At 39.8% G+C, this 26,181-nt stretch overlaps 2 protein-coding genes across 4 annotated transcripts in view; one reads left to right on the forward strand and one right to left on the reverse strand.

Annotated features, from left to right (window-relative positions):
- Positions 1-748: 748 nt before the first annotated feature.
- On the forward strand, positions 749-22,054 carry si:dkey-264d12.5 (coiled-coil domain-containing protein 30). 3 transcript variants are annotated; one of them, XM_005927374.3, is made up of 18 exons: positions 749-909; positions 5,357-5,527; positions 5,605-5,725; positions 5,968-6,179; positions 6,274-6,366; positions 6,763-6,928; positions 9,566-9,637; positions 10,853-10,968; positions 13,040-13,141; positions 14,526-14,624; positions 18,807-18,904; positions 19,009-19,129; positions 19,385-19,497; positions 19,691-19,832; positions 20,053-20,189; positions 20,262-20,379; positions 21,072-21,133; positions 21,225-22,054. In XM_005927374.3, the coding sequence occupies exons 1-18, from the start codon at positions 895-897 to the stop codon at positions 21,442-21,444; spliced, it is 2,178 nt and encodes a 725-aa protein (XP_005927436.1). In that variant the 5' UTR covers positions 749-894; the 3' UTR covers positions 21,445-22,054. The 3 variants fall into 3 exon arrangements, with proteins under 3 accessions (XP_005927436.1, XP_005927435.1, XP_042079021.1); XM_005927373.3 differs by having other exon boundaries at positions 750-909; positions 5,354-5,527; positions 21,225-22,053; XM_042223087.1 differs by lacking the exons at positions 749-909; positions 5,357-5,527 and having other exon boundaries at positions 5,646-5,725; positions 5,888-6,179.
- Positions 22,055-22,332: 278 nt separating this feature from the next.
- Positions 22,333-26,181, reverse strand: part of LOC102288982 (alpha-1,3-galactosyltransferase 2) — a gene marked incomplete in the record, with an annotated part of 25,922 nt that continues 22,073 nt past the window's right edge. The window contains 2 exon segments of the mRNA XM_042223088.1: positions 22,333-24,050; positions 24,194-24,331. Of these exon segments, the coding sequence (XP_042079022.1) occupies positions 23,366-24,050; positions 24,194-24,331 (823 nt within the window).

Below are 26,181 nucleotides of genomic sequence, written 5' to 3' on the forward strand. Positions count from 1 at the left end.
AAACTTACGTGGCTTCTTCTGAGGGTTGTCTTCAACCCAAACAATTGGGTAAAATTTTGACCCAGTATTTGATCAAAGCTACCAAACCTATGACCCAACAGAGTCAAGCTGTGGAGTGAATTGAAGAACTCGGCACATCACCATCCCAACTCCTGATTTATGACTTTTGAATAATATTTGGTCACACCAACCCAACTTACGAACGACTTTTACCCAGTATTTGAGTTAAGATAATAACCCAGCATTTTTTTTAATGTGTCTCAATCATTCTAATATACAAAAAGCCAAACTAAAGCACAATAGTTAAGAAATTCATGTCAACTATCACAGATACATTTTTACATTACGTTATCACATTCCTTTAAAGTTTTTAAATTTGAGCAGACTTGTACTTTAATTTCTTAGGAGTATGAAAACGGTTTCAGATGAAACTTGGCCCAGAGGTACAGTGGAGGAATATGTTTTGAAATCAGCCATCAAGGATGATTTTGAATATGATGTGACTGTTTTGCATTGACTGTACTGAATTTGAGCATAACTGTCCTTTAATTTTTGTGGAATATAGAAATTAAACTTGGCCCAGACGTGGCCCAGAGGAGGATTGTGTTGAAAGTTTGACTTCAACTATCACCCGATGCAATGTGTGCGCGCGCGTGTATTTGTGAACGCACGCGCACGTGTATGTGTACGCGGTTCTAAGTTTGCGACCAGGAATGAAGGAGAACAGGCGCTGCCGTAAAGTTTAGTGTAGAAGCGCACACAATTTATGCAGCGGATAAGAGGCGGCTGGCTAGACCGCGGCTCACAAATGACGGCTCGCCTGGCCGCGGTGAAATGAGAGCTAAAACGTGAGACTGGGATTTTTTTTAATTGTTTTCCTTCACCTAAGGACAAATGGATCAACAAGAGGTATCGTTAACTTTTCTTCGCAGCGACTACACTACATGGCTAGCTAGCGAAAACCTGCGACTTTACATTACAACAGAAAATAAAATATCACCAACTTATTAGGACGTTTCCATATAACTGCAGACACCAAATATAGAAGTCGTACATACTTTATCAATCTTTTAAAACAGCTTACTTTCAGAAAATACTCAACAGGAGTTGACTGAGCTACTAACGCGCATGCATTCTAAGTTAGTTATTTTTTGTGGCAATGTTAAGTTATGTCAGGTTTTTGAACTACAGAAACAGCGAGGAAGAAAATGCGGTTCAGCCTAGACACTCCGTTTAATGCCAGTTGTCTGCACAGGATGAAACAGACGTTTATGTAATAGGTATAACCACAGCACAGACAGCTTACAGCTACAACGATTACTGATAAAAATGTGTCTCATTGCTTCAAAACTTTGTTCTTATTCTTGAGTGTTTCCGCTTAGCGGTTTGTGTCATCAGTGTCTTTTTTTAAATGAAAGTATGAACGACAGTAAGGGCTCAATTTTTTTTGTTTTAGGTCTAATATCGTTGTTAATGTTGGTAAATAGACATCAACGCGCTTTACGAATTGGTTGTATGTTTTTTCTACAATTAGATTATAGCACTTTTTTAGTTATAGAACTTTTATGTTATAACTCTCTTGAATAAGAGATTTTTAATCTCAAAGTTAATCTTTACATGGATACATAATGGATACTTAACCCTTTCGGATAGTGGTTACAGTGGAGAGGTATTCAAAGGTTGTTATCTTGCATTTGTGTCAGTGTTGATGGTATACTTGCACATAAACCACTACATTGGACACTGACGTGTCACTCCATACCCACCCACCCACTGGTCGTTTAATGTTACTATAGATGTATGCAGTGGGTAACTGTAATTATTGTTATTTAACCCTATCATGCATAAATTATGACAAAAACATCATGAAGAAAAAAGAATCAGGATTCAGATTTTTTTTCTCAAGTATTTTTATTAAGCTTTTCATGCCTAAAGATGAATAAAATACAGAAAAGATACAGAAAAAATTCCAGCATCATCACAGCATAATAGTCCCACCACCGTGTTTCACCATGAAGATGGTATTGCTTCCTTCTGACTCCCTTCTTTCTCTAAACATAAGCAGTGTCACGGTGCCCAGAGAGCTGTAGCTTTGTCCCGTCTGCCCAAAGGACATGCTTGCATATAATCTTTCTCCAGGTTGTCCTTACTTATTTTAGTCTGATTTGAAAGTGTCTCTCCTGCAGAAGTGGAGTTTTTCTTAATCAGTGACCTGGTGGATTATTCCTGTGCAGGGTTAAATTGATTGTCTTCTTTTGAACAGTAATTCCTGACATGGCTAAATCATTTATGAGTGTCTTGGCAGTTATTCTGAGGTCTGTAGACACATCTCTCATTAGTTTTCAATGTCTTTGAAATCTTTCTCTTTCTCCTTCTGCCAGCCTTGTTCTTTAATGTGTCATGGATATACTAACAGTGGTGGATGGTTGATGATTTGAGTTGTTTTGCAGCCACAGGACCAGTCAGCATGTATACCAGTGTATTTTAAAGTCAAGTGTGAGGCTGTCACGGCCCCTGTGTCTGATTTAAAAAAATAAAATAAAATCAGATTCTTTTGGACATGTGATGTTATTTATCTTCTAGTCTCTATATGATATTTAGTTTAATTATTTGTCTTTCTGAGTTTCTGTGTCTCTAGTCCTGGTTGCTGGTTATGATGTTAGTTCCCTTCTGTGTCCACTCTGTCCCAGTCTCATCTATGTTTCATCTTCTGCACGACTTCTATATTTTCTGTGTTTTGTCTTCTTTCTGCATCAAGCTGTTGTGTCTTTGTGGGGGTCTCAGTGTCAGTCATGTCTCCATGTTTATCTGCTGTTCTTGTCAGTTCTCATGTCTTTGTCTGGGTCTCTATATTCGTTTACCTTTCTGTCTCAGAGTCAAGCCCATGTTTTTGTTCTCATGTTCTGTTACTTCCTGTTTTTGTTTTGGTACCCTGTGCACGTTATGTTCAGTTTTGCTTCCCTTGTCTCATTTAGCCGTGATTAGTGTCAGCTGCCCTTCCACCTGTTGCCTGATAATTAGCTCATGAATTTGTTTAGTTTGTCATTTTTGCAAGGCGTCGAAAATAAAGCTGTTTTGAGTTTTACACCTTATCTTACAGTACATGCACTTTTGGTTCAATTCCTACCTGCCACACAGCAGAGACTTGACAGAGGACATCTGTCCATTAAAGTTTGTATTCAGGTGGATCATAAAACAGGACAATGATCTCGAGCACATGTGAGTGAAGTTGGCCCCCCACTTTCTTCAAATCTAACAAAAGTGGTATCAAATGTTTGTGCTACGTTTGTGCTGCTATTATTTTAAAGATATTCATAAAATAATGTCCTGATGCGTGCTTAATCATCCAGGCAAATAAATCTCAAAAGGTTGATTCTGCAGATCTAGTTTGTGAATGATGGTGTTGAAAGCTGAACTGAAGTCTATGAACGGCATTCTAAAGTATGAGTCTATAGTGTCCAGATGTGTGAGGGCTGAGTGGGCTGTCTCCTACAGTATCTGCTTTTGGGTCCTGTTTCCAAACACATTGGCTTAACCTGCCGTGACAGATGGAAACCAGCACAAACGTTTCACATCAATTTTGTTTGATTCCATTAATGTATGTGTGTGTGTGTGTGTGGTGTGGGGGGGGTTGACCTTTTGACCTTTACATTTTCATTAATATCTTTAAAACAGAAGCAGCACAAACCGGCACAAACCGGCACAAACGTTTGATACCACTTTTGTTAGATTTGAAGAAGGTGGGGGGGCCAACTTCACTCACATCCTGCAGACCTCACAGAACTGAAGCAATGTTGTTGAGATTAATGGATCACAAGCTACTGAACCATGGGGGTGTGTATTTAGATTTTATTTACGTGACTCTTTTACCCAAACAAAATGCCACATCATCACAAAGTGCCTCACCTTCTAGTTCACATGTGAATGTAATCGCTTCATCTCTTTAGAAGAAATATAAAAGACTTTCCATTTGAGTGCATTTGTAGAATAATACAAAAACAATTCAATACCATACTGATCTTATTGAAAAATTAGAACTCTGAGTGCCAGTCAGAAAGCCAATAAAAGGACATCTCCAGGAGATTTAACAGGCTTTGGACTGTGGACTGCCCTCCTAATCCGACCCTAAAAACAGGACTTGTGTTTTCTGCGCTGCTTTTTTCACCGATTGAACTAAAAGAAAAAGGCAAGACACTCTGCGTTTTTGGGCTGAGCTGTACCCTTAGCTAGAACCAACTTATGCCCAGTGTTTGCTTCAGTCGGAAATCTGTGTCATAACATACAATCAGTAGCGGTTTTTGATACGGGCGACACGGGCGGTTGCCCGGGGCGGCATCGTGGTGGGGGGCGGCATCACGGGCATCGGCAAAAAAAAAAAAAAAATTGCTCGTACTCATGCTGCCCCGACGTCATGCCAGCGCATATCTGGGAATGGCATAGGCACCGATGGTTTTCTATCGCCATTTGCTGGGAGTAAGGGCGCCCTCCGTTTGCGAGGTGCGCCTGCTGCTTGCGGCACAGGGAGGAGAGGGCGGGGGGATTCTCTGGCTGGCTGGACAGACATTATGATACAGATTTATAATTTGCACCAATGTTTTTTCGATAGATACAAGTAAGCATATGTGTCATTGGATAATGGCAGGTCATCCTGAAACAATCAGAATCAGAATACTTTATTAATCCCTAAGGAAATTATGTGGGTTACAGTTGCTCCAAAAAGAAATGGTAAAAATAGTAACAGTAACAGACTAAACTCCAAACAATACATTGTGTTACAGATTTTAATATTAACTAGTCATTGTCAGTTGTTGATTTGTGCTGTTCTCATTGTATGACAAATTATGATTGCTGTTTGGTAGCTGTTTGCATACAATGCATACTCTCTCTCTCTTCGTGTGTGTGTGTGTTTCTCTGGTGAATTTCGACAACAGTTTTATGTTAATGTACAATCCTCTGCGCCAGAGGGAGTGTTTGCCCGGGAAGCAAAACAGGCTAGGACCACCATTGCCTACAATGTGTCCATAATAAGCATAAATGCAGGCAGTGAAGTTGGACACTCGCAGAGGTTATGTTGTGTTGAAGTCTAAATCAGGCTTTAGTGATGCACAATGAAGTTGGTCTTGTGTTGGAGCATAAGTGTCTGCTTCCAAACTTCATTCTTTTGTTGCAGTGTTTTTGCTCTGCAGCTTGTAGCATCAATCCTCAGGCTGAAAAATGACTTTTAAAAAAAATAACTTATCATATACTTTATCTTTAAGTAATTCAAGAAGCAGGAAACAGTAAAAATCTCCCAGAATGTGGTGTTATTGGTTTTGAGTTTTCAGCCACATGTTGCCTTCACTGTCACCAAAAGCAGCTGGAGGAGATCTCTGCTTGGTGTAAAGAGGAAGGTCTTCCTCCTGACTCCTCAAAGGAAGCTCAGCTGTGTTTGCTATGGCACGCCCTTCAATGCACGACGAGCCACCTCAGCAAAGTGACCAGAGACCTGGAAACCCACCGCTCTCAGCACTTAGCAGAAATGGCGGAGGTAAGGTATCCCCTCTGAAGATATCAGAATGTGACGATAAGAGAGAAAGTCTGTTATCTGTCCTTTCTGTGCGTAAGGTACGCAAGTCGCTGGAGCAGATCAGATTCTTCACGGAGCACAAAAATGTTTTGGCTCAGGAGATACAAGATGAAAATGATCACCTTAAGGAGCAGCTGCGGCGCCTAATATCACTTCAAGGTGTGAAAAATTCTTACCTACACAATATACAGATTACAGTAACCCAAGAGCAGAATTAATGTAGTGTTTCCTCATTATTGGATGGTATATACCCATAAATTTCTAAAGACAGAGATGTTTTAGTCTCATACACTAAAGGACTCTACTTTCTTATTCTTTTAGCATCCTAAACATGCTCTATTTACTTGATTACCCACAAGTTTCGTGAGTAATCAACTCCCCTCACCGATTTCCTCTGTCAGATGCCCAGATAAGCGAGGTGGCTAAAATGCTGTACCAGCAGGGTCTCACAGAGTTGATTCACAGCAGCCCCAGTGAGCAGGTGGCGTACCTCCTGGTGGAGAGGGCTTCCCTGCTTGAGACAAGTGAGCTTACAGACAAGTTGACGGGTGATGGAAACACAGCCAACCATATGGGGACAGGAGCACAAGTGAAGAGCACCGGCGTATCCCAGGTTAGAGGAAGAACATCACAAATTCAGTCTCATATGGCCAACATGCATAATGTTTTCCTAGTCTGTGACGCTGTCTTCAAATGTTATTCCACAGGCTGCCCACAAGGGGGCACCACGTCATGGGCAGAGCGCATGGAAAAAACTCTTTGGACTCAAGTCTTCACAGAACAAACATACTTTTATTCCTGTATGTATGTCGTTAGTTCGCTCATCTCCTTTAAATACTAACAAACACTAAGATTGCTCTCAGGAACTGATGCTGACTTTAGTTTTTGTATAATGTGTAAACATAAAGATCTTGCACGTTAGCCACTCGCCACATTAACTACAAACTCTTATTTTCTGTTCCAGTGTTATTTAGCTCTGTTCTGAGCACAGGTTAGGAAATTTGCATGGCAGAAGAATTTCAAGATACTACCCGACTGATGCATCTTGACCCACTGCACTTCTCAAGGTGTCCAGTTCTTGCATGGACCTTTAAACATTTACGCTATATGTTCCTGCTCCTGCTTACTTCCTTTTAGAGCTTGTCAGTTATTGCTGTATTGGACATGCGGTAAGTTGATGCGTGTTGTATTCGCAGGCTGAGGCCAGATTTTTGGCTGGCCAGGAAAGTAGTTTGGGAAGAGAGTGCTCCCGGCTGGAGCGGGACCTGGAGGAGGGCTCCCGCCGGCTGGCAATGGCACATAATGAGATCCGGCGTTTGACTGATGAGCTGGAGTCTGCTCATTTGACCCAGAGAGCATATGGTGAGAGATATTAATCAACAATTTATAAAGAGGCTGTCATTCTTAAACTGATTTCTCATGGTGGCTTGCCATCACAATTGTCTCTGTGTTTATATGGATATGCTAAATGCAGCTTTTCCTGGAGGCATTTGGTCCCTCCCATTCATGGACATTTTGCAATAATGCACTGAGGGAATTTCTTTGAATTTGGAATAGACGTTCACTTTGACTTAATCCTGAGGTGATTATGTTGTCCTTGCAGTACCACCTTGTTTGGTATAGCACACTCCTAAGTATAGTTAATTTAGTCACATGTAATCTTCAGAATTACCGTACTAAATTGCAAATCAAGCAGCTATCTTGTTAGTTGCATTACATGCCATCCTTAGGCATCTGCAAGACGGGGGATTAGAAACAAACAGACAAAAAAAACCCCATGTTTTTACTTGCACACTTACACTATAGTTTGCTGGCTTCAGCTTGTGTGTATGGTAGAGGAAAAATACTAAGGTAACAAAGGCGTGATAAGCAGTCAGGCTTGCAGCATTATAGCCTCCGTTTCCACCCACGCCTCTTTCTACAGTGGAGAAATTGTGGCTGAGCATTTCTTTGTGAAGTCTAAGGAATTTGGAAAGAAAGCGTCCGTACTTTTTTAAGTTTCCTTGAAGATGTTTCACCTCTCATCCGAGAAGTGTCTTCACTTCAGTTCTAAGAGCAAATGGTGGAGAGTCCCAGATTTTAAGCCCTATGGGAGTGTCCTCTACCTAATCACATCAGCCAAGGTGTGAAAACAGGTGTGGTTCACAATCAGCCAAGGTTTCGGGTGAACCCATTGTGAAGCCTAGCCATACCCTATCATGTGATTTACTGAGGTCAAATGTCCCAGGATGTGAGTGGGCATTAAGGCATCTGGGAAGGGATCTAAAAACTGGTTTATAGATGGCAGACAGTTGGTGTCTGTTAAAGATATTCTATTATCAAGTACTCAGATGCAATGAAATATCACTCAGACACTTAGAGCAGTTTTAAACGTGCACGGGTGAGAGACTCAGGGAGAGACTCACACACCTCCTTGGTGCAGTCTGGCTTTATTTATACACATCATGAAGCATACAAAAAAGGAAATATCATCCTTATCTTGTCAAGAAAACAGGTGTGGTTTATCAAAAAACTTCGTGTTCTCTACAAGGTTGTTTCTTACTCGTGGGTGGCGGTTTCCTGCTAGTGTGAAGGCAAACAGTGACAATGTGAAGGCAAACAGTTTCCGTTATAAAATAGGGAGCCAGCAATTAAAATACACAGCTGGTTGAGTACAGAAGAGAAATATAAACACTCTTAGCTGATTATTATATGAATAATAAAACCTTTAAAAGCAAAAATACTCTGACAGTGTCATAAGCCACCGCCTCTGTTCAAAGATGGTCGTTCACAGTGGACATAGATGGCTTCTTTCACTCGTCTTTCAAACCACAGAAAATGACTACAAGCTCCTTGGAAAACAGAACCAGCTTCACCCGCTCTAATCTGGGACTCTCCACCAATTGCTCTTTGAACTGAAGAAGCTTCTTGGATGAGAGGTGAAACGTCTTCAAGGAAACTTAAAGAAGTCCAGATGCCTTTCTTTCCAGGCTCCTTAGACTACAATGACCTGGATGACTGAGAACCTTCACAGACATTTCTTTGTGAAATGCTTTTTGGGCTGGATTTTTGCTCATCCTGCTGAAGGACCAGTAAATTTATGGCAAGGTGATAGGTTCATCATCCTTTGTCTGTCTGTCCATGCGTCCACAATTCACAAGATTCACTGGCATTGTTCTCGACTTTGTGTTAATGATTAAACACTAAAAAGAAGATCTTATATGTTCCTCATCAGGATAGAGTTTCTGTCACGGTGGGGAGGTGTAGTCTAAGCTTGATTGTTTACTGGTAATTACAGTATGTGACAGCTCATCTCATGTAAAAGTAATGTAACAAATTATTAAAAAATACTCTCTCTGGGAAATAATTGCACTAACAATACACAAGCAAAGCATTATTTGAAGAAAAATTAACAAGTACTGTGTGATACACTGGTTGTTGTGAGTAACACATCAGAATTCTTTATTTCATTTACATTAGAGCCTCTCCTGGGATAAAAGAGAAAATATACACATACAAGGAGAGGGTCATTCAATGCACATCATCATCATCATAAAAAAAAAGAAGAAAGAAATACATCAATCAATAAATCGCCCATTTCCAAATGCAGTTATAATTTATCTACAAGATTTTCATAGGCTCAAAAGTAACTAGACATTTGGCTAACAGGCTATTTCATGGCCAGGTTAGATCTGTTCTCTTGTTATTCTGTAGTGTACAGTTCAAGATGGATGTGTTTTATTTGACTCTGGATACATATGTATGTCAAATGAAACTAGTTGAAAGCATGCAACCTCAAAGTTCAGTCCTATTTTCTTTTAGTGTAAAATAATCAGCCATGGCTGCTTGAAAAGAAAATGCCACATTTAGCTAAATCTGGAACCGATTTTTAGCCTTGTTTGTATAACACATAAGCATACTCTTCAAATAAAACTGAAGTTTTGCACCTCTGTAACAAAACTTAACCAGCAACTTTGTTCAGAGAAGTGTGTGCTTACTCTAGCTTATGTTGTTTTTCAGAGCCTGAGTTGCAATCAGCACAGCAGGAGGTGGAGCAGCTCCGGCAGGAGGTAGAAAAGCTGAAGAAATATGGTGAGAATTGTTTTGCATGTTTTCAGCACAAAATTGCCACTACGGATTCCCAACAGATAGCCAGACACAGTTTGTGATTCACTTTGGTTGTTATAATAGCTTTATAGTGACTCTTTGGTGAAATGTCATTCAGCATTCATCCGTGCTCCAGCTTACTCCACACATTTCCCCTGAAACTACAGCGCCGCACATCCGCTGCAGCTGAGCCAACAACACACCTCGCCACTACCAAGAAATTGCATTCTAAACAACAGTTTTCAAAGAACTAATTGTGAAACGAAGACAAAAGCAGGTTTACACGCCCCATACAGTTCAGATTCATGAACTGGAATAAAACCCCTTCTTTTAGTTTTCTCTCCACCGCAGATCAGCAAGGAAACAGCTTTTATTAACCCCTCACCTGTAAAAGCCTGATGGGGTATTGTTGTCATCCTGCCAGGTGTGCAGGTGGCATTGAAACCCGAGTTAGGGTATTCAGATTCATGCCTCGCGTGTATCTCCTAAAAATCTCAGATAAGTTCAAGTTCAGATTTTAAATTTTCTGAAAATCTTGCGAACACGATAACTCGAGAAGGAAGTGACTTAGGATTTTTCCATTTACAACATAGATGCATCTACTAGTATGCTGAGGGGTAGCGCTGGTGGCCATCAGTGTTTTGTATAATAGACTTGGCCCAATAAATTTAAATTGCTGGAGCATTATTTTAGCTTCAGAAATGTGGAGTACAGCAGGTAGTACAGTCTTTAAAAAATATAAATTAATCTTTTAATCGCATTTATTAAGTAGACCTTCAAAGTGTTTAAAGTAAAATAAAAATAACAGTGATAGCATGTTGTATTATTATTATTATCATCATTATCATCATCTAATGCAGCGGTCCCCAAGCCCTGGGCCACAGACTGGTACAGGTCTGTGAGTCGTTTGGTACTGGGCTGCAAGAGTTGAGACTCGGGTGTGAAATTCATGGTTTTCAGGGTTTTTAGCGTTATTTTTTAAATTGTTTTTATTGTTAACTCTGTTTCCCTGGGTCTGTTCCTGTGTGTTATGAAGAAATCTTCTTTTTATTTGGTACCAGTACTGGTTTTATTTAGTTGTATTTATCCGCGACACCTTAAAAGCCGGTCTATGAAAATATTGTCTGACATAAACCGGTCCATGGCGCAAAAAAGGTTGGGGACCGCTGATCTAATAAGTACTTTTTTGTTTTTTTAAAGAAATGGTGGAACTGCGAAAGACTAAAGAGCTAAATGATCGCCTGGACCTCGAGATCAGAGCCTTGAGGAATAGGGTTCGCTCCTTGGATGCTGAGAAAACCTCTTTGAAGCAGATGGTAAGAGACCAGCTAGAATAAAGTAATTTACAAAAACATACAATGAAGATTTTGGGAAACAGGTGCAGTAATTTATTGAAATGTGTAAACATACATGTATATACGGTGTAAAAGAGAAAAATAATTGTAACAAACTTGAAATTCAAGGTGAAATTCATCTTTATTCTTCAACGTAGCCTATACCCGCTTCTTCAAGGCATCTTATAATTTCTTGAAGTAGTCTTCAGAAATAGTTTTCCAGGCTTCGTGAAGGACATTTAAAGCTCTTCTTTGGATGTCGGCTACCTTTTGTTCTGTTCTCTGTCCAGATGATCCCACACTGCTTCAATAATGCTGAGGTCTCTGGGGAGCACTGTGTTTCACTGTGTTTTTTCTCTATCCTAGTGTGCGCTTATTGCATTGGAAATGTGTTTGGGATTGTTATCAGGCTGAGAAATGAAGGTGTTGCCAATCAGATTCTTTCCAGATGGCACTATATGGTGCATCAAAATTGGACTTTCTGCGTTAATGATTCCATCAAATTGGACGAGATCTCCAACACCAGTGGCTCTAATACAGCTCTAAACCACCAAACACCACCATGTTTTTTTTTTAAACTCAATTTTTATTTATTTTTAATCAGCAGTGATACATCCTATACTTCCTCTTTACAACTGTACCCCTATGTACAAGCATATACTCGCATCAAACTACACAGAGCAGCTATGAATGTCAAGGAGCAGCATGTCACAGAAGCACACACATACATACATATAAAGAAAACAGTGTTAACCACTGTGCTGCCTGCTGTCCTGAGTTCAATTCCACCATCAGGCCGGGGTCTTCCTGTGTGGAGTTTGCATGTTCTCCCCGTGTTTGCGTGGATTCTCCCCGGGTACTCCGGCTTCCTCCCACAGTCCAAGGACATGCAGTTAGTGGGGATAGGTTAATTGGAAACACTAAATTCCCCATAGGTGTGAATGCGGGAGTGAATGCAAGTGCAATTGGTTGTCTCCTGTCTGTGTGTTAGTCCTTTGACAGACTGGCAACCTGTCCAAGGTGTACCCTAACTCTCGCACTAAGACAGCTGGGATAGGCTCCGATGCCCCCCGCAACCCTGAAAAGGATAAGCGGAAGCGAATGGATGGATGACCACTCTTTGGCCTTATATAAAGCAGTCTTTTACCACCACCATGTTTTACAGATGGCTGTAGACACTCACTGTTGTACCTCTCTCCTGACCTTCTCCATACATACCACACAAGATTTCACCAACAATTTGACCAACAATCACCTTGTTAATGCAAAAATACTATTTTATGCCTTCAAACTATGTTTTCTTTCGGCAACTAAAGACATGGCAATAAATGGGAATAAATTATGTGTTTTTCCAGCAGGCTGCTAGGAACAAAGTAACAGGTTGTCTGTTATGTGTGTGCACAATAGTGGTTCATCCTGTAAGTTAGGTGCATTTTTTGTGCTTATGAATTTGACTAATTCATAAGTCAACATTAAGCAGCTTAACAAACAAAAAAACATTCCTCTGAAAAAGGATCAGGTTGAAGGACTGGATTGAAAATGAGTGAAAAAGCAGCCAGTGTCTAAAGAAAAACTTTGAAAGACCTTCTGAAAACCTGGAGAACTATTGCTCAGGACCACTTTTTAATAAATACAAGGAGCTCTCACTTCTCTGAAGCAAAATATAATGAAATGAGGGTTGGGGCAAGACTTTTGTGCAATACTGTATCTTTGTGAAACTGTGTTAGATTTATTTGCTGTTACTTTCTGTACAGCAAAATTTAGTTAAATGAAAACAAAATAGCAAAGTTCTCAGTTCGCATTTCGACTTTGCTGTTAATTCACGGCTGAATATGAAGTACATGAGAGGTACATGCACTTACATGTTAACTGCATGTGCAGAACAGACATTATGCAAATATATGTAGCATAAAGGCCCCTGTGAGGATTGGTTTGTGTGTGTGTGTTTTATTTTGTAGATCGGCTAATTAATTATTTAAGCATCACATAACACAAACATGAATGAATGAATAGTGAAATAACAACTTGTCTACTGTATGTGTGTTTGTCTTAGGTTGTGTCGCTGCAAGAAGAAGCAGAGCAGTTGAAGGCAGCCTTACAGGAGGAGCTCCTAACTAAAGAGGTTCCAGTCAAACAAGCAACAGAGATGACTCAAGTAAGTCTGTTTAAACATGATGTATTCACTCAAGGTAAATGCACAACTAAGAATGCAACAGCAAATTTGGGGTTTACATTGGCAGGAGACTCATGTGCACAATGCAGGAGTGAGAGTATGACATGGAAAGTTTTAACTGCTGTTTCAATAATCTAAAATAAACAAAAGGCTACTGGGAAAAGGAGCGAGGGCAAACATGAGCTCGTGAAAGAAAGGTTAGGCAGCGCTTGGGCAAACATAACACAGCTTGACAGAGAGAAAAACAGAACTATCTTTGCACAGATGGCTGGTCAGTCAGTAGGAGACAGGCGGGCAACATATATCAGCTGAAAGTAATTAATACAGGTGAAGACAATGAGGACAATCACACTGGAGCCCGGCACAGAAAATAAGAGTAGAGACACAACAGGAATCACACACACAGGCAGGGGGAGGAACAGATAGAGAACCACTTAGGGACCTGAAATAACAAAAATCAGAACATGAACTTAAACACATGGCTGTAAAACTGTCACCTCATTTCTTCAATAGCCAAAACAGCTATTCAAAATTCACTAATATCACTTTTGCTTTCACTCTAAGAGAGGATGTGTTAAAATCCTGCGCACTGTTTGTGTTATTCTATTTCAGTATGTGTTAAATTATAAAATATAATTAGAAATAGTTATAATTGGTTATAACTGTGTAATTAAGGCATCGCACAGTTCATGCTGATTTGTCGACTGCACATTTGATGCTAATTTCCTGTTCCACCAAATCCCGAAGGTGCTCTACAGCAACCTGAACTTTTGATGAGGGCTTAATACACACCGGAGTAATGAGGGAATGAGACACAGAAGGAGAGCACAGCAGGGAGTAATCAGAGGTAACGAGACAAGGGGACGCAAAACCAGAACACAGGACAGGGACTATCAGAATAAAAACAGGAAACACATGGCAGGCACAGAGGCATGGACTTGACGCTGAGCAGAGAAAGTACGGAGCACAGGGACAGCAACAACAACTGCGACATGAGACACGACTGAACAAGAAAATAGACATGAAGACAGAACTAAAGCTACACTACACATGAGGGGCACAGGAACAAAACCTAAGAACTAGAAATCACAGACCAAAGAACAACTAGAGCACTAGACATACAAAACAGACACCAAAACACTAGCAGTCATAAACCATGATGAAATAAAAAATAAAAGTACAAAACTCAAAATACAGGGTCACCTACACAGGACTGTGACACAAGCTTACAAATACCTGAATATTATGTCTGCCCAACATCACAACAGTCAGTACAGATTGGCTAGAAAAAAAGATTTCATTATTTACGTTCTTCATATTGATGCGCTTGAATAAAATGTAAAGTTTGATTTTGTACTTCTTTCAGTCTCCAACAGCAGAGCTGGTACAGAGCAACAAGACCTGCAGACGTTTGCAAGAAAAGCTCACTGCAGAGAGGAGAAGCCTTTTGGAAAAAGAGGAAACTGTAAGTAAATATATTAATAAGTTAAAACCATCATGCAAACAAGGCAGAACATCACAATGAACAGAAGACAACACATAAGCACAAACAGCACACAGAGACACACAAAGGCAAAGACAGAAAACCTGGTATTTGATTCCAATACTAAACTCTATTTCCCCAATTGTCTCTGAATAACCATATGACTGTTCCCACCACTAACTGTTGAAGTCATGACCCTACGCTGTGTCACTGCATCATTCCATGTTTGGCACTGATCACCACCTGCACTCATGTATATATCTTTCAACGTAGCACTCTTAATTCTTATTCTCATGTATATATCTCATGTATAGCTCATGCACATATCTTTCTACGTAGCACTTTTAATTCTTATCCCTACTTTTATTTTTTCATGTCTATTTAAGTGCTATTTATGACACTATTTAAGTGCTATTTATGACACTATGTTTGCGCTGAAGCACCGCAGCAATTTCCTAATGTTGTAAACCTGCTCAACATTTGGCAATAAAAACCCCTTTCTGATTTCTTTCTGATTCTGAATCGTTATCTTACAACAGTTACCTAATAAATGTGTCTAACTTTAATCAGTGCATCAATTTACACAACTTTGCTTCTTATGACATTCAACACCCTCTTTGTATAACTTTCTGGGCTTTCTTCCCAGACCTTATCATCAATCATTTTTGGGCTCATTTTCACAGGCTTATGGCTGAGGTCAGTTCATGAAGTCAAAAATAATGACTGTTATGCCACCCTTACACTAAAAAAAAAAAAAGATTGGCCTATTTCTACCAACCATATGTCACAAAGCGCTCAAAATAGGCCACAAACCTATCAAGGTTACACATTATTTCCAGTTATTAAATCTCAAAACAACCTGTGTGCATCAACAGGTGTTCTTACAAATGTAAATAATGCTTGACCTAAATATATGGGTCACAAACAATTTGAGCATACGGGTCAAATGCTTAACGTTGTAATTTCAGTATATAAACACTTAGTACAGGTACGTAGTGTATACAAGTATATATGTCGCCTGTAATTTGCATGGAAGTGACACACCTGTCTAACACTGAACAGTTGCTCTCCAAGCTGTAGTGTATTTGTGAAAACAAGACTTTCTTTGCTTCTGATTTCACCCAGCAAGAGTCAGAAAACCTCTCGGAGCTGTTGCTGACTAATTGCGTCATGTCCAGTATGACAGAAAAATGTTGAATGTGAGGAGGAAGTAAGATCTCTCATGGTCTTTAAGGTTTATGTGGTGTTTGAGCTTTAGGTCTATATTTCAGTTTTGGGTTTCTTTTTTTTTTAATCTAATGAGTGAATTCTTTATTCTTGTATTTGGTAGTTTGAGTTTTAGATTCCCGATTCGATTCTTTTGTATTATTCTAACAGAGAGTTTGATTTCTTTTCATGTAGTTGCGTCTATTGCTTCAAGATGTTTCAAGTATGTTTCAAGATAGTTTGCCGTCTAGTGTTTGACTTTCTTTAGCTCCAGTTCCCATATGTGATTTTGTTACAAATCATCAGTTTGGGTTTTTTTTTTAACCTTCATATTTTTTGTTACTTTATGCATATCAGCTATTAAAGGCCGCCTTTTGTTTACACTATTTGTACTGCCTACACCCTGCAGTTTGTTACCTCAACACACCTAAGCGCTACAACACACCTTGACAGGTAAACCTTTGCTGTTTATAATACAGAGTTTCAGCAGAGAAGTGCTGAATTCTTTCGTCGCTGTCAGGTTTAATATATACTAAATTACAATTAGAAGGATGATTTGAATGACATGTGAAAAGTGCGTCCACGAACTGCTTATCACAGTTTTAAATAGAGAGATCTAAAATCTAAAATTTAATGTGTTTCTTCCTTTGCTCTCAGTCTGACAGTTGTTGAGTAATCTTGCTGAGTAATCTTGCTAAATAGGTGGGACTGAAAACACACCTCTACCAAGGTGGATTAAGCAACCTCAGGAGACCTGTATTGTAAACAAATGTAAAAACTACCCGTCAACATAAATTATTCTGTAGCAATTACACAAGAATATCCAGTAATGTACCTGACTACAATTAAACACATTCACTTACTGAAAATCGAGGGCATCTGCTGTGGCAAATGGGTGCAAGCCTTTTACCACAAACTTAGTCACTGCTCGGTGACATTCGTCTATCCAGGCCTAAAAGGAGCGAGAACTGCCAGCATCTGAGCCAGACTCTGTCTGTCTCTCTCATCATGGTCACCTAAATGCACAGTAACGGCAGGTTTTGTAATAAGGCTAACATAATATGCACTGTTAGTTGTTTATTTTCTGCCACATTAACGGGAGAGGACGTGCAAACATTACCGCTGCTGCTGGGTTGAGATTCATGAGTCCGGAGCGGAAGCATTTGCAACGAATATGCAAAAACATTTGCTCACAAAACACACGCGTTTTGTGAGCAAACATTTGTGAGCAAACATTTGCTCACAAAACACACATATGCAAATGTTTTTGCATATTCGTAGCGTTTCCTCCTTTATGAAATATCTACTTGCAAGTATTGCAAGTTGCCCTGCTGTCATCTGTTCTCATAAAGTATGACCAAACTTTTGAGTGTTTAAGCCGCTTAGGCGCCGTGTTTGCTGCCAGGTAAATGACGCTCCGCAACGTGGTGATGTCATTCGGGGCGACTGGAATCGATAAGGGAATCGTTTGCAAAAATGGCAAACAATTCCAAGGAATTGAAACAGTGGGAACCGGTTCTCAACAAGAACCGGTTTTCGATACCCATCCCTACTGGACAATGTGATACATAGATACATACACACACACAAACTTTTATAGACAAAGGTACGCATACATGCATTCAATGGGATGAAAGACCAAGGTAACTAGGACAGAATAATACAGTTTCATAGAGATCTGAAAGCCTTAGCTAGGTCTTCAAGTCTTCAAGTAAAAAACACGTCTGTATGTTATCAGCACATATTTTAACCACCTGCTAAGCGCTTGTGAGAACTATATGAAAGCTGCATGACCCACGTGACAACCCTGAATTCTGAACCCCTGTTAACAGGACTGTGACTTACTCAAGGCCTCTGGTTTTTCCCAACCAGCCTGTAACCCATAGTTTTTGTGAAAGACACCAATTTGTTTACAAACACTTGCCTAACCACCAAGCAATTGGTTGCAAGACAAACCAGTAACCAGTAAAGTAAAGTTGTGCTTTACAAAGCAACACATTTAAAAGGTTGAGCAGTATCCATCACAGGTTTTGAGCTGCACTCTTAAAAGTTTGCCTGCTTTTTCATGAGTAGTTATGGGCTGTCTTAGAAACCACAGGTGACCCTGATAACCTGCAGTTACAAAGAAGTTTTCAGTGCAGCACTGTATCCCATATAGCACAAACAATGTTCATGCTGGCAACAGCAACCAACTTCCAGCAAGTGCTCGCCAACTTATCAGCAACGACAAATGACGTTGCTGACCAGTTTTTAAGTGTGCATAAATGGTAAATGGCCTGCATTTGTATAGCGCTTTTCTAGTCCTTAAGGACCCCAAAGCGCTTTACACTACATCCACCCATTCACACACACATTCACACACTGGCGATAGCAAGCTACATTGTAGCCACAGCTGCCCTGGGGCGCACTGACAGAGGCGAGGCTGCCGGACACTGGCGCCACCGGGCCCTCTGACCACCACCAGTAGGCAAACATGGGGTTAGTATCTTGGCGCCGTATCTTGCCCAAGGATATTTGGCATGCAGCCAGGAGGCAGCCTGGGATCGAACCACCGACCTTCTGATTAGTGGCTGACCTGCTCTGCCACCTGAGCTACAGCCACCCCAACTGAGGCTTTAGCAGTTCATTTCACAGTGATTGCCAGCAACCACCTGCAACTGGTCAGATAGTACTCTCTTTTGCCTGATAACCAGTGGTTGCCACGTGGTCGCCAACTATTCTCGGGGGCCTGAATCTTTTTGTGTCCAGTACAGGGTGAGTAAGTTGATTAAGAGCAATCAGACCTGCCTGCCGATTTTTTTAAAATAGCGTCAGTGCTCACGAGATGGCTTTTGGTGACGAATTGAGACATTAGAAGAACATGGAGAATTTTTTCAGATGAGTCCCAATAATTTTTTAATAAAATAAACAGCCTTTTCTGTTACATTAGACATTATATCTTTTTTCTCATCTGTTTAGATACATTCTCTTCAGCAGCAGGTTGACTGTTCCCAAACCAGTGTGGATAACCTTGTGCTAAATATCAACACCAGTGAAGACATCCTGCAGGATCAAATGTACGATATTCAATCCCTGGACCTTCTACCTCTCAGGATTTTCTATAAAACAGTCCCATGAATGAAGGTTTATATTCAGTGTGTGTCCATGTCTGTGTTTGAAGGCTGCTGAAACAAAAAAAGGCAAATCCCTATCTTTTTGTAAACACTCAGTCACATGACTCCTTTGTGACAGCGGATGAAGAGCCACAGACGATAAAGTGCGAAGAAAACAGACCACAAAAGGTAATTTCCCATATTTCCTCAGGTCTGCTTACACATTTAAACCTGCTTTCATGTCATAGTGCTAAAGTGGAAAAATAACAGTTGCCTAGCTCATGTTTTCAGTTCAAAGAGAAAGCTGCAAATAAATAATTCACATGTGCAGAAGGTGATACTTAATGCTCTGGGCAAACAAAAACAAACACAAAAACCCCAACTGTAAACACCAAAAATAAAAATAAATTCTGTCTGTGCTGATGTTTTCATTTTGGACTGTAGGAGTGTATTAATTGTCAACAAGCAATGAAAACTCTGCTGTCCTCCCAAGAGGAGTGTGAGGCACTTAAAAGCGAGATCTGCGAGACCCTGTACTGCATTGACGAAGAGCGAAGGTAACCTAACTTACATCAGTGTGACAAATACAATGAGTTTGACGTGTAATTATGATTAGACGTCCATTCATCCATACAGGAGACAACTATAATTAAATGGAATAAAACGGCTGTGCAGAGTGTAACACGTAGGCATCTTTTGCCATCGTGAAATGAGCTTTTTGCATTAGATTTTTTTACCATGTCCCTTCAGCAAATTCCACGAGATGAAGCAAAAACACAAGGCCAAACTTTGCCGAGCCAAACAGAAATTTGAAGATGAAACCACCTGGCGTGATGAGAAGATAAAAAGTCTAGAGAGAGAATTGTCCTTGTGCTGTCATTCAGTAGCAAAGGTGAGTCTGCACTTGGATGTTTGAGGTGGAGCAGTAACATTGAGTCTTTTTACAGTTGCTTAGTCTGTATTTTACAGAAAACTGCTACTTGTGTCCTTCTGTTTGCTGTCTTATTGGTTCAGTGATGAAGCCAAATTTGTAAATGTTCATCAAGGGGGACTGTAGGAGCTGATATAAAGCTGAAGGTGGTAAATGTTTCTTTTTTCCTTTTCATGCTCAGGAGAAGGAGCTTGTCATAAGCATAACTGTGGAAAATGAGAAACTACTCTCTGAGAGGAGGAAGCTACTGCAACAGCTAAACGAGGAGGAGCACAAGAAGAAGGACAGTTGTCTAAAAGCTTCTTTATCCAAATGCAGGTACTGAAATTACTGAAATTTACTGAATGATAAGTCATCCAATCCAGACTTCATGTTCGTTCTGATCCTAAGGGTGGAACTTTTAGAGCTCGAAAACAAGAAACTCGGAAACCAAATATCACAAATGTCCAACCAGCTCGCTGTCCTGGAGTTCAGCCTGCAGAAGACGGAGCTGCTTCACTTTGCTGAGGTACCACTCGTGCTTATTAATTATGCTTTTATTTTATACACATGCTCCATGTTGTTTTATGTTTTCCATTTATTTGGCTATCATAAGAATGATCTATGAGCCTTTCTAATAAAATAGAAATTCCTAAACCTATAATTAGGCTCTGCCTCAAAGGTGTTGCGTAAATACACCTTGGTAAAAAAGAAAAATTCACTCTCTGCCAACTTTGGCCTTAGATCGTTAAATTTTGATGAAAATTTAACGATTTAATGATTGACTCTGTGGCTACAAGCTCAAATCCTCACCCCTCCATTACCGTGCTTGGCAGTTGGTATGAAGTGTTTGTGCTGATGAGTTGTGTTTGGTTTTTGCCAAACAGCACTGGACATTCTCGTCAAACATCACTTTAGTCTCGTCTTTCCAAAGGACATTGTTCCATTGTGTGGTTTGCTCTGATTCAAGAGGCTTTCTCCTGGGAGCCTCTTCAAACAAGCCACATTTATTCACTTTTTTCTGATTGTGCTGTCATGAACTTTAACATGCTAACTGAGGTCTGTAGCATGTTAAATGCTAATATAACATAATTTAATATTTGTTGAGTCTTTGACACTGAATTACCTACACTGATACAGCCTGACTGTGTCCTGGGTCTTAACAGATAAAGCCCATCTTTTGAATTTAATATTAATCTGCTGCTTGTTTTGTGTGATTAGAAACTTAAGAAAATGCCAGATGACCAGCAAGTTTTCAAGTCTCTTCCTCAGCAGTCTTCAAGGTAGGTCCAGCAGTGATTCAGAACTTGCCTCAAATTAATTTGTTAGGAACAATGAAACCTAATTAAATGTCTGTTAACTTTGCATCCACAGTGTGATTTCACCCGAGCAGTCTGAAGCTCAGGCCTTGTTGGATGGTACACTTAGAGGTCACTCCAAGCAGACAGATGGGACTTGTTACAGTCGTGCGTCTGAGATTGTGTGTCAATCAGCAGATATGAGCTACCTGAACCTGACCTCTACACAGAAAAACCACTTGAACCGCTCAGGTCCCCTGGCTGCCCTCAGCAGCCTTGAAAATCTGCCTTCCTGAAGTTTTCTGTTTTATTTGTAAGTTAAATTAATAAATAAGATACAAACTGGGTTTGAATTTCATTAAAACAATCAAATTAAACCAGCCTGAATTTGTATCAGTTTCTAAATTTTGTGGACTTTTGCATCAAAATTGACAATTTTTGCATTTGTTCTCCATCTTAAACTTCAAGGTTTTACATTGGAAATAAGTTATCTGAATTTCTGGAGCAGGCCCACATCTCATAACACTCCCCTTTCAATTATTTGTGTATATTTGACCCCTTGAGCTACAAGCAGTTTGTTCTTCTTTTAGTTCCCCACCTACCTTCCCTCATCTCTTTGTCTCTCATCTCTTATTAGTGCATCTGCCTGACCCAGGAGACGTCACCAGTCCCTTCTGAGCCCCTCCCCCAAAACCACAGTCTGGTTTCATGCTCATGCCAACTGCCATTATCTCTTATAGGTGCTGTCAATCCTAAATGATGATATGGTTCCTGCTATTAAACGGGAAAAAAAAATTCCAGTTCACTAGAATTAAAATTAATGTATCTAACATAATTACTGCACAGTTTAAAGATTTTAGGGACTGGTGATCAGATAAACAGCATCAGACAAAACAGGAGCATATCAAATGCTCTAAATTTCGGGGGGGGGGTTGGATTGGAGTTTCTTAAGTGCACTTTGGAAAATCACTTTGCTACACAAAACCAGTTCCACTTTTGCATTGCGCAAGAATAACGGCCCAATTGAGGTCAGATTACAGCAGGATACCAGTTTAACCTGAATCCAAGTAACAGAAATTTCCGTGAGCCACATTACGTGGCTTTTCAGTGGAAATATTTCTTGTTTTCAACAAAAACCTTTTCCTCACATGCTACTTCACTTGAAAAACATCTTAGACCCAACATTGCAGTTTTTGTACATAATATATTTCTCCTCAAAAAAGTCCTACAAACATTTTATTTTGACATCTTCTAATCAAAAGAAAAGCAAACACAGCCATTATTGTTGCAGAAAGGCACTTGATGCGCACTCGGACGTGTCTCAAACTGTCAAAACAGCTCTTTAAAATCCTTACATCCACCACAAAGGTTTTCATCGGAGAATTCAGTAGTGCCCTACAGATGTAATTTTATTCATATCAGTACAAAATAACTTGCAGCTGTACTCACCAACATTTGTTATACCCCAACAATATAAATATAGAAAACAGTTCCGTCATTTTTCAACATAACACCAAGTAATAGCACACTTGTAAAAACAGCACGAACTGACAATAAACCCTAAACCTTTGGTTCAAAGTTCCTGTGTTATAAATGATGTTTAAAAATTATGACTGTAATATTCAGAACGCAGGCTTATACCCAGGTTTTCATCAAGGAAAAATAATGAGCTGGAATGCAAAATAACTTTATATGAAATTCAAATACAGGGTTTATTTTTTAACAGATCAGCCGCCTGTGCTTAATACTTGGAAACCAGAAATGTATTTTACCACATAATGTGACTATGACATCAGTACAAAAAAAAAAAAAAAAAAAAAAAAAAGGGGAAGCTGAAGAAATGGGATGAAGACTAGCTAAAATTGTATATTATATGTGGTTTGCTTTGCTCGTTTGACCTTTTATCAGCACTGTTTTTTTAAACAAAGACAATGTCGCAATCACTGATAAGAACGCAAATCTGGCATTTGCATAGACATTTATCTGACGTCTTGTAAGCAAATTTGTGCATTTTGGAGTTGAGTGTAAATGAACTCAACAAGGAAGCATGAGTAACTAGGAAAATGTTCCTTTGCCATATTGTTTTCATACCATTATTTGAAATGGTTGCCAACTTTTGCATATTTTGTGAGTACGGAGAAAAATGTGTTTTCATATAGTTTTCATGCTATTAGAGTTGCTGAATTTGCATGGTTTTGTGTGTAATTCCAAGAAATACTAAAGTGTGCGCAGTTTATCATATTGTTTTGGTGCCCATAGCAGTCGAGTAACTTGAATGTCACTCCTGTAACCGATGTGGGTATCCCAGCAGTACTCTGGAGAAAGCACCCTGCTAGGTTTGTGCAGCCACAGGTATTTGTTTAGGTGACTTTCATCGTGCCACAAAGCCTCCACATTATTTTGTTTATCCTCCATGATGTTTTGGTAGCAGCCCTCAGCCAGAGATTTTACGCTTTTCCATGAGCCTCCAAAGACAGCAGCATGATAGTAGAAATCCCCGTTTTCCATGTAAGCCTTGGATTTCGGGTTTCGGTCATAAGTATAGAAAATCTTTGGAAGGTGGTAGTAGTAGGCGTGGAGCAGAGCCACAGAGTCTCCCAGAGCCTCTGAGCCAAATCTCCCAGTGAACACCTGATCTACATCGAAGCAGAAGACATGCGTGGAGTGGTGGCGAATATCAGACTCTATGACATCTGATATTGCCTTCATTCGCATCATCGAAATGTCCTGCCATCTTGAGTGCCGTTGCACTTTGATCATTTTCAAGGTTCGCTGAGGACCGAGATGGATGTGCAGGACCTTCTCTGGCATGTCGGTAAATACGTAGTAGGACACAGGCAAACCCACCATAAAGTGATGTTCTGAGGAGTTCAGAAAGGTCTCGAGGTATTCGTCCAAGTACCTTTGGTGATAGTGGAGAAAAAGAGTTCATGCTTTATTTCACAGTCTCAAACAGTTAGAATAATAGAGCACAAATATACAGACTAAATGGCAATTAGAAGACCAGGATGTATTTTAAATAGTCATAGTAATGTGAAAACAAACCTTCCCACAGCAAACACTGTTAGAGCAACAGAGGTTCCTTCCTTCTTGTGGTTCTGGTCGTAAACTTCAGGGTCAAACATCCCCTCCCAGAGAATAGGAGCTTTCCAAGTTGTGCATGTTTGAACGTCAGTTCGAGACCTGAAGTGGAAAGAAATCGGTTAAACACATATTACACTTAAGTTACCACTTAAGTGTGGTGGTTTTATCAGTTTATTTAAAAAACAAAAAACAAAAAAGAGATGTGGTAAGGCCTACAAATGCCTTGTTTGTGATAATGATCAACTAAAACTATTAGTTTCTCTTTGCCAGTGTAGAAATGACTGAACAGTCCTCAGAACGATGGTAAAAGAAGTCAGTGAAGATCAGATAGGAGAACTGTAAATTTTCAAAACTGAAAATTCAAACAATTATACATAAGTATTATTTAGATGTTATGGCAGTAAGGACGGACCCGAACACATATTTCACTCTTCACACTTTTCTTTATTTCGGTTGTCGTCTCTTACAACTCTCAGCTGCAGCTTTTTAGCTGCCAGCCACATAACACGTCCAACAACAACAACAACTACTCCTCAGGTCCCGGCACGTTTAATAGGGGAGGGTGATGAGCTGATCGAGCTCAGGTGTGTCCGCCTCCCCCCGCAGCCGCGCCACAAACCACGCACCACCACAGATGTGTCACTAGTTCTGTAAGAAAACCAAATCATCCTCAGATGAGTGGAAACTGGTCATAATGTTCTTTTGGGCTCAAGCATGGCTGAACTGGAAACTGCTGGAACATCAACGGCACCGTTTACAGTGAATTGAGTTTTATATCATCATGGACTGAGAGGAGAATACTAAAATTGCCACCATCAAGCTCAGCTCAAATTTCCTGTCAAGCATAGTAGTGGTAGCATCATGCTTTGGGGCCATTTTGCTGCTAGTGGTATTTGGGTATTGTACAAATTAGATGGAGTCACAAAGAAGGAGGACTACTGAAATTAAATCAACAACTGTACAGTGACATTTGGACATAATAGGTGTTGATTTTGGAATAGATAAAGCAGGTTAACATTAAACTGTTTGCAATGTACTTCCCAAAGCCCCAACCTCAAACATATTAAATTTGTGTACTATGCTTAACAGCCAGATTTGTGTCAGGAAAATAACTAATTTAAATAAAATTACCAATTCTGCCAAGAAGAATGCTCAAATATCCAACCAGAATTATACCAGAAGTCTGCTAATGGGAATCAAAAGTGTCTTAGTGAGGTGCAGTTTGCTACGGGACATTTAACCCAGTGTTAGTGGGGGTGTATGCATACCTTTTACTAGTGTAGATTAGAGAAAATCCAAGTAATTTCAAACTAGTTCATCCAAGTCTTTTTTTAAGTCATTAAAGATGTGTGCTATACAATTATTCCACCCTGGAAAATCAGTTCAGTTCAAAACATTCTTAAAATCCCCAAATTGCCATCACAATGGCAGTCCACGCCATCCATGCCACCAATTAATTCTTGGCTTTTGTGAGGGACATGAGTCTAAGACTTCTACGTCAAGCAAAATTTATGCCATCTAAATGATGGCAAATATAATTTATGTTGTAAATTTATGTTGAATGTAGCACCTTGGTTCTGGAGGAACGTTGTGTCGCTTCACTGTGTACTAACTGTATATGGTTGAAGTGACAATAAAGCCAACTTGACTTGACTTGACTATATGAGTCCTATAGTGCCAAGAGGACGTCCTGGGCTTTCTAGTGATGCCAACTTTACATCCATTACGGCTTCCATATTTTATGGCAATAAGGAAGCTTAAGTGCGATTCCCAAAAATTTGTTTGATTCCCAAAAATTTGATTATGTTCATTAGGGGTGCAACGATATTCGTATCGATATTGAACCGTTTGATACAGTGCTTTCGGTTCGGTACGCATATGTATCGAACAATACAACATTTGTAATTTATTTTATCAATTTTCCTTCTGACGATGCTGTCTGTGTTGAG

Source organism: Haplochromis burtoni, unplaced genomic scaffold, assembly GCF_018398535.1.
Source record: "Haplochromis burtoni strain Fernald_Lab_line unplaced genomic scaffold, NCSU_Asbu1 Contig_100, whole genome shotgun sequence".
In the NCBI taxonomy this organism is placed as follows: domain Eukaryota; kingdom Metazoa; phylum Chordata; class Actinopteri; order Cichliformes; family Cichlidae; genus Haplochromis; species Haplochromis burtoni.